At 35.9% G+C, this 9,662-nt stretch overlaps 1 protein-coding gene across 1 annotated transcript in view; it reads right to left on the bottom strand.

The window, feature by feature from the left end:
• Positions 1–9,662, bottom strand: part of KDM1B (lysine demethylase 1B) — a 101,041-nt gene that overhangs the window by 88,125 nt on the left and 3,254 nt on the right. The window contains exons 4-5 of the mRNA XM_042782413.1: positions 9,371–9,482; positions 7,312–7,428 (exon numbers count right to left, since the gene is read on the bottom strand). Of these exons, the coding sequence (XP_042638347.1) occupies positions 7,312–7,428; positions 9,371–9,482 (229 nt within the window). The remainder of the gene's footprint in view (positions 1–7,311; positions 7,429–9,370; positions 9,483–9,662) is intronic.

The following is a 9,662-nucleotide window of genomic DNA, read 5'->3' as shown; positions in this document are numbered from 1 at the left end:
AGCTGCTCTTTGAAATCTTCTGTTCAGCTCTTTTACCTTTTCATTTCTTCCATTTGCTTTAGCGATTCTATGCTCAAGGGCAAGGTTCAGAGTCTCCTCTGTCATCCACTGTTGCCACTGTATGGAAATGTTAAGGACCTAGAATAGCCAAAACAATCTTAAAAGATAAAAACAAAGCAGGAGGAACTTACAGTGTCTAACTTGAAGAATTATTATAAAGATATAATAACGAAGACAGCATAGTACTACCGATATTAACAGAAAAACAAGTGTATGGTCACATAGTAAGTATGTTGTTGCTTTCGTTAGGTGCCGTTGAGTCAGCTCTGACTCATAGTGACCCTATGTACAACAGAACAAAACACTGTCTGGCCTTGTGCCAGCCTCAGGATACTTGCTGACCTGAGCTCATCGATGCAGCCACTGTGCCAGTCCATCTCGTTGAGGGCCTTCCCCTTTTCATTGACCCTCCACTTTACCAAGCATATCCTTCTACAGTCAATGGTCCCTTCTGACAACATGACCAAAGTAAGTGAGACAAAGTCTGGCCATTATCATTTCCAAGAAGCACTCCAGCTCCTTGTTCTTCCAGGACAGATCTGTTAGTTCTTTTGTTAGTCCATGGTACTTTTAGTATTCTTTGCCAACACCACAACTCAGAAGAATCAACTCTTCTTCAGTTTTCCTTATTCATTGTCCAGCTCTCACATGCATATGAGTAGCTCTGATAATGTAGTGCCTAAGGCACATGACTGCTAACCAGGAGGCTGGTTAAATAAACCCACCAGACTACTCCTTGGAAGGAAGGTTGGGCAATCTACTTCCATAGTGATACTGCCTTGGAAACCCAAAGAGGGGTCACTATGACTTGGGTTCAACTTGATGGCACATAACAACAACAACACATGCATATGAGGCGACTGAAAGCACCATGGGTTAGGTTAGGGACACCTTAGTCTTCAAAGAGATATCTTTGCTCTTCTGCCCTTTAAAGAGGTCTTTTGCAGCAGATTTGCCCAGTAAAAAGCATCATCTGAAGTCTTCACTGCTGCTTCCATTGGTGTTGACTGTGAAACCAAGTAATAAGAAATCTTTGACAACTTCGATCTTTTCTCCATTTATCGTGATGCTACTTGTTGGCCCAGTTGTGAGGATTTTTGTTTTCCTTATGTTGAGATGTAATCCATACTGCAGACTGTTTTTAATCTTCATCAGTAAGTGCTTCAAGTCATCCTCACTTTCAGCAAGCAAAGTTGTGTCATCTGCATATCTGCACAGGTTGTCAATGAGTCTTCTTCCAATCCTGATGCCACGTTCTTCTTCATAGAGTCCAGCTTCTTGAATTATTTGCTCAGCATACAAATTGAGTAATTATGGTGAAAAGATACAACTCTGACACATTCCCTTTCGGATTTTAAATGATGCAGAGTCCCCTTGTTCTGTTCAAACAAAAGCCTCCTGGTCTAAGTACAGGTTTCTCATGAGCACAATTAAATGTTCTGGAATTCTTATTCTTTTCAATGTTATCCATAATTTTTGATGATCCACACAATTGAATGCTTTTGCACAGTCAATAAAACACAAATAAACATCTTTCTAGCTATGATATTCCTTTTTCCACGTCCTCTTCTAAATCCAGCTTGCATTTCTGGAAGTTCTCTGTCAATATACTGCTGCAACCATTTTTTAATTATCTTCAGCAAGATTTTACTTGCATGCGATATTAATGATATTGTTCGATAATTTTCACATTCTGTGGGATCATCTTACTTTGGAATGGGTACAAAAATGGATCTCTTCCAGTCAGTTGGCTGGCTAGCTGTCTTCCAAATTTCTTGGCATAGATGAGTGAGTGTCTCCAGCACAGCATCCATTTGTTGATACATTTCAATAGGTATTCCATCAATTCCTGCAGCCTTGTTCTTTGCCAACTCCTTCAGTGCAGCTTCAACTTTTTCCTTCAGTACCATTGGTTCTTGATCATATGCCACCTCTGGATATTAATGAACATCGACCAATTATTTTTGGTACAATGACTCGGTATATTCCTTCCATCTTCTTTTGATGGTTTCTCTAACATTTAATATATTGCCCTTAGACTCTTTCAATATGGCAACTCAAGGCTTGAATTTTTCTCTAAGTTCTTTCAGCTTGAGAAATGCCAAGTGTGTTCCTCTCTTTTGGTTTTCTAACTCCAAGTCTCTGCACATTTCATTATAATAATTGACTTTGTCTTCTTGAGTTGCTCTTTGAAATCTTCTGTTCAGCTCTTTTATCTCGTTGGTTCTTCCATCTGCTTTAGCTACTCTCTGTTCAAGGGCAAGTTTCAGTCTCTTCTGTTATTCATTTTGGTCTTTTCTTCCTTTCCTGTCTTTTTAATGACCTCTGCTTTCTTCATGGATGATGTTCTTGATGCCATCCCACAGTTCCTCTGGTTTTCAGTTGTTGGTGTTCAGTGCATCAAATCTATTCTTTAGATGGTCTCTAAATTCAGGAGGGATAGGAGCTCTGGTAGCATAGTGCCTAAGGCACTTGACTGCTAACCAGAAGGCTGGCGGTTCAAACCCCCCAGCCACTCCTTGGAAGGAAGGTTGGGCAATCTACTTCCATAGTGATATAGCCTCGGAAACCCAAGGAGGGGTTGCTGTGAGTCGGGTCTGACTCGACGGCACATAACAACAACAACAACAACATAATCAAGGTCGTATTTTGGCTCTCCTGGACTTGTTTTAATTGTCTTCAGCTTCAATTTGAACTTGCATATGAGCAGTTGATGGTCTGTTCCAGAGTCAGCTCCTAGCCTTGTTTTGGCAGAAGATAACAGCACCTCTTGCCACAGATGTAGTCGATCTGACTCTTGTATACTCCATCTGGCAAATTTCATGTGTATGGCCACCATTTATGTTGTTTAAAAAAGCTATTTGGGATAAATAAGGTAGGTATACAAGGCATATATGTGTACAGGTAGGTAGGAGTACATACATGTACACAGAAGAATTTGTATGTACGTGTATGCACAGATATGTGTGTACATGAATATATATTCATAGAAGACAGTTACAGACATTTCTCATACTTAACTAAACACCCTGCAAGAATGGTTTTCTGATTTGAAGGCTTAGGACCCTAGACCTTAGTCTCATGGGACAACACAGTCAACTGGCATCACAAAGTTCATATTCTGTATCCTACTGAGGGAGTACATCTAGGGTCTTAAAATCTTGAGAGAAGCCATCTGAGAAAATTGTTAGGAACAAAAGTGAAAGAAGGAAACCAAAGCCTCAGAGAAGAAACTAGTCTATGGCCTAACAGCCTATATGAGCCATAGTCTCATCTACCCTGAAACCAGAAGAACTAGATGGTGCCCAGCTAACACCATTGATCATTCTAACCAGGGACACAATAGAGGCACCCTCATAGATCAGGATGAAAACATGGAACATAACTCAAATTCTTCAAAGATTTAAAAACATACTGGACCAGCTGACACTAGAGGATTCCCTGAGAGTATAACCCTGAGATATTCTTTAAACTTTGCACCAAAACTCTCCCAAAGTCACCCTTTAGCAAAATAACAGATTGGCACACAAAAGGGATATTACCCATGAGTAAGGTACTCCATTAAAAAAAAAACATGTACTTGAGAACAATAGGTCAACAATCACTCTAAAGCAAAAATGAGAAGTAGGAAGAGCACTGACAATAGAAAAAGCAGAGCACAATTAAAGACTATGTTGATACATCGTGAATAATGCAATTAATGTCACTGAACAATTTGTGTAAAAACTGTCAAATGGAAACCTAATTTACTGTGAAAACTTTCACTTAAATTGTTAAATAAATAAATATGACAGCAGGATAATAGGTTAGGATAGGATAAACAAAGAGATCAATGTAATAGAATCCAGAAATAGATCCATATAAGGTTAACTGATTATTTACAATGGTGCCAAGATAATTCAATAGGAAAAGAAGGGACTTTTCAACAAATAGGTCATAAGAACTAAATTTTTATAGAAAAAGAATTGACTCTTGGCCTATATGCCACACTCAAAACAAAAACTTACTGGTAATAGATCAGTGACCTAAATGTGAAGGTAAAACCCTAAAGCTCCTCAAAGAAAATACAGGAGAATATGCTTGCAAGCTGGGAGACAGCCCATGATTTCTTAGGGCACAGAAAGTTCTAATTAAAAGAAAAACTGATAAACATGCTTTGTAAAATTTCACCCAAATTCCAATAAAAAGCTGAAAATAAAAAACTCCTGCTCATCAAAAACATTAAGAAAATTTAAGCAGGGAATGGACAAAGACTGGGAAAACATATTCAAATACTTACCTTATATCCAGATTACATAAAGGGTTCTTACAAATTAATAAAAAGACAAACCCGGGTTTTTTTTTTAAAAAAAAAGACCTGGAGAGATATTTCTTTAAAAAAGAACTATGAAAGGCCAATAAATCAAAAGATGCTCAACATCATTAGTTATCAGGAAATGCAAATTAAATCACAATGAGATGCTACTACATACCCACTAGAATGGGTTAAAATTAAAAAGGAAAAGAGTAACACTACCTAATTTTGGAGAGAACGGAAACTCTCATATATTACTGGTGGAAGTGCAATATAATACAACCACTGGAAAACTGGCAGTTTCTTAAAACATAAAATCACAAATAATAAGCAATTCCACTCACATGTATTTATCCATAAGAAATTAAAGCAAACATAGATCAATAAAAACACTTATACAGAAAATTCACTAGTTTTATTCATAATAGCCAAAACACGAAAACAACAAAAATGTCTTTCAATGGGAGATGGTTAAACCAGAGCTTCGAACCAGTTCAAAAATGGCTCAGTTATAACTGATGGAGTATATGTACTGCATAGCAATCAAATCTCTTGCACATGGCATTTTTGACCTGAGTATGAAACAGGTAGCAGTGTCTCGTTCAAAGATGGAGGCCAACACAAATTCATAGAAGTGCAGTCGGCCACCATTTTTGAGAGGGGCACCATTGGCTATTTCCTGCTTGAGTCAAAATCCAACGTATAAGAGATTTGATTGCTATGCAATGCATGTACTCCATTGGCTATGACAGAATCCATTTGAAGCCCTGGGTTAAACAAATTTCTGGTATTGTAATATAGTGGAAAATGACTCAGCAATAAAAAGGAAACAACTACTAACTCATGCAACAATAGGGACGAATCTCAAAAACATTTTTACTCAGTGAAACAAGCCAGACACAAAAGAGTACTACATGCTGACTAATTCCACTTTCACAAAATTCAAGAGCAGACAAAACTAACCTATGGGGAGAGAAAGGAGATAGTTGTTGCCTATGAGAGGAGGGGTATTAACTGGAACTTTGTTAGGCTGATGGAAACTTTGTCTATCTATCTTGATTAACATATTGGTCACACAATGTAGACATTTGTTAAAACTCAATGACCTAAACATGGAAGATCTATGCATTTTCAAGTATGTAATTATACCTCAGTTAAAAAAATAAGAGGCTGTTTCACATCTATTAAAAATACTGATACATAATAGAAGGGAGGTGTTGATACAATGATCACTCTAAGATAAGGGATTTTAAACTTTAAAATGTAGTTTCAATATTTATATCAAGAGCCATAAAAAATGTGCATACTATAACTATGTAATCAAATGCATAAAAAAGTCTTAGTGGGAAACATAAATTGTTAAGAATATTATCTATTAAAGGGAAAGGATATTGTTAAGGAGAACTTTCACTTTTTACTTGTACACTGTGTGTATTCAATATACTTTTTTAAAACCCTGAGACTATACTCATGGAATACTTACGGAAGTTCCTGGACGGTGCAAAGGGCTTACACTAGTATACTAACCTAACCCCAGCCAGCTGTGCAATAGGAAAAAGGTCTGAATATCTGCTTTCATAAACGAAAGAAAACCCCATAAAGCAGTTCTACTCTGTAACACAGGGGATCACCATGAGTCAGAATCAACTTGATAGTAATGGGTCTGGATTGCTTTTTTTTTTTTAAATACTTATATAAAATTAAGAACTATAAAAAAATCTAACTCCCAGACACGAACATATTTTTTTCTAATATCACTTTGCAACATTTTCCAAAAAATAATTATTAATTGCTTTAATAACATTTCTTTTTTAAATCTTAGGTTTTTAAAAACTTGGTCACAAAATTTACAAAACTTTTTATTTATTCTCTAAAAGGGAATTTGAACTAAGAATTTGAACCAGGAAAGTATGGTGATGATTACCTGTCTTTATGAACATACTAAAAACCACTGATACATATAAGTTTGAGTGTATTTTACAGTATAAGGAGCTCTGGTAGCATAATGCCTAAGGCACTTAACTACTAACCAGAAAGCTGGCGGTTCAAACCCACTAGCCACTCCTCGGAAGGAAGGCTGGGCAATCTACTTCCATAGTGATACTGCCTCAGAAACCCAAGGAGGAGTCGCTATGAATTGGGGCTGACTCAACAGCACATAACAACAACAACAACATTTTACAGTATGTGAATTATATTTTAATTTTGAAAAAAATAAGTGTTTTGCTTCTGGGATTATGATGATTGTCATATTCCTTACAGAATGAAAAGTGCTAGTAACATTTGTGTAGATTTATGTCTTTAACATACAAAAGCAATTTACACATTCTTAAACACTAAGTAGTTGCCAAATTTCAAAAAAGACACAAAATATCAATTATGGCAGATTCCTAATTGCCTAACATACTCATTCATTCTCTATTAAGAGCAGGATGCTGATTTTATTTGGCATTACAGCACGCTTAGCTGTAAAATCTTCCTTTGTCCCCACTAAAGCTCAGGTTAGCTACATGCTTCTGTTCTGCCCAATGAGATATAAATAGAAATCTATTGTTGGAACTGCCAGGAAATCTCCTGTCTCCTCATTAAAAAAGAAAGAGATTCTGCTGGAACACCCCTCTTGACCTTCCCATTTTCTTTCTGCCTAGAAATCAGATGCTGTATCTGGCAGTGTAGCATTCATCTTTGTAGCCTTGATGACAGAAGCTGTACTAAAAGTGGCTGGTCCTTTAAGACTTCCTTGGGCAATAATGGCAACCTGGAATTACATGTACCTACTTTCACACTGCTTGTAAAGCAAGAGAAATAAAATCCTTACTTAGGCCATTGTAGTTGAGGTTCCATAACATGTGGACCAATATAAATTTGAGACAGCAATCCAAGAAAAATATACAACATTACTCTTTACTAAGTTAATGTATCAATCAATTCAAAAGGAAAACCAACAAAGATCATACCTTAACAGCAGTATTTGGTTTCATACCACAGCGATAAGTCTTTGCTATCTGTGGAGTAAGCTGGATTTCCTTTGTAAGTTGCCTCCATTTTCTACACTCAGGTTTTGTACACTGAACCTAGATGGAAAGTAATAAATCAAGGTGAATAAGCTGGCTAAGTTGAGCTACCTTTCTATCTTCCGCCACTCACTTTACCATCTATCTTCTCCATATGATTTCATCCGACCTTTTAGCAATCCTAAGTACCTTTTCTATTGCACCATCACCACACGTGATAATCCACTTTTATCCCACTGGGGTAATTTCTGATTCAATACTGCATCAGGCACCACCAAAGTACAAAGAGGATCTGAATGCCGTTATTACAAAGATTTCCCAATACTAATCTAAGGAAATTTTCAGAGACACTGAGTTATAGTTAATCAAAAAGTACACACACTAGATGCAATGTGGGATCCTGGATTAGACTCTGGGAAAGCAAAAGGACATCTGTGAAAAAACTAGCAAAATCTGAAGAAAATCTGTAATTTAGCTATTTGTAGTATAAAATGTTAACTTCTTAGTTTGATAAATAATCCTGATTATATAAGATGCTACATTAGAAAAAACTGGGTGAAGGACAGACATGAATTCTCTACACTATCTTTGTAAATATTCTGTAAATAAAAACTTTGTTTTTAAAAAAGTGTGCAAATAGCCACATGCAAAAGAATAAAGGTGGACCCCTATCTCAGACCATATATAAAAATTAACTCAAAATGGATCAAAGATATAAAAATGTAAGCACAAAAACCATAAAAGTCTTAGAAGAACACATAGGACTAAGTCTTTATGACCTTGAATTAGGCAATGAATTCTAAGATAGGACAAGAAAACTCAAGCCACAAAAGAATAATTAGATGATAAAACAGCCTTTGCCAAAATTCAAAACTTCTGTGTATCAAAGGACATTAACAAGAAAATAAAAAACAACCTATAGAATGGGAGAAGATACTTGCAAATCATCATCTACTAAGAGCCTAGAATCTAAAATATATAAAAACTCTTACAACTCAACAACAAAAAAGACAAACCCAATTGAAAACCTGAGAAAGGACTTGAACAAACATTTTTCCAAAGATATACAAATGGCCAACAAGTACATGAAAAGACACTTTACATCTACTTGTTAAAGCCATCTACTTGTTAAAGCCATCTACTTGTTTTATTTATGTTAACGTAATACTAGGTAAGTAAGACAGTAATTTTCCAAAAGGTTAAGTATACAATGGCAATACCAAAACCAAGCCCACTGCCATCGAGTCAATTCCAACTCCTATCAACCTTATGGGACAAAGTGTAACTGCCCCATAAGGTTCCAAGGCTATAAATCTTTACAGAAGCAGATTGCTTCATCTTTCTCCTGTGCAGCAACTGATGGGTTCAAACCACTGACCTTTGGCTAGCAGCTGAATGTTTTAACCACTGTACCAAGAGAGCAAAATGACCCCTAATTTCACTCCTAAGTATATACCAAAAGAACTAAAAACAGGTGTTCAAAACAAATACTTCTAAATAAATATTCATCCCAGCACTATTGACAATAATCAAAAAGTAGAAACAACCTAAATGTCCACCAATGGATGAATGTATAAACAAGATGGAAAAAAAAATTAATAATCTAAAATTAAATTATTATTTTTTTAAGTTACAAAAAAATTATATCCAACATATGATTTTAACTCTGATTAGGATTTGTATTTAAAGCATGAAATTGTGTTTAAACATACACAACAAAAATATGAACAGGAAGAAAAAAAGATTAGAAAGATATGTACCAAGCTTAACAATGGTTAACACCAATAGTGTTGAGTCTTTAGTGTCTTCTTTATACTACATTAAATTATCCAAGTTTTCTATAAAAATGAAAAATATGATTTGGCTGAACAATCATAGAATGAACATTAATGTAATTAAAAAAAAAAAAAAAGATTTCTTAAAAATCAGTATCTTCATCCATTCCATTTGCTTTGAACTCCACAAATGCTTTAGAGAACAAGTAAAGCATCAACCTTCTTACCCAGTAGGGGAGTTGCTGGTCTGCCATGAAAGCTTTGGGACTAGGTTCAGTTTTGCCATTGCTAGTCCATATTTTTTTCCATGTAGTGTATTTGTCATATCCATCCTTGTGGCTGAGAAACAATAAAAATAAATGTAAGGTGTAATAAGTTCATCAGGTTTTCAAAATACAAGGCTGGTTAGTAACTCTTATATACAGGACATAACTAGCCATATTATAAAGCCAGTAAGAATTCTGACTCATGGTGACCCCATGTGTGTCAGAGTAGAACTGCACTCCCCAAGGTTTTCAA

The sequence above is a fragment of the Orycteropus afer genome, unplaced genomic scaffold, assembly GCF_000298275.1.
Source record: "Orycteropus afer afer isolate SDZICR_OR568_19922 unplaced genomic scaffold, OryAfe1.0 scaffold00012, whole genome shotgun sequence".
NCBI classification, from domain to species: domain Eukaryota; kingdom Metazoa; phylum Chordata; class Mammalia; order Tubulidentata; family Orycteropodidae; genus Orycteropus; species Orycteropus afer.
This window is presented reverse-complemented; position numbering and strand designations above follow the sequence as displayed.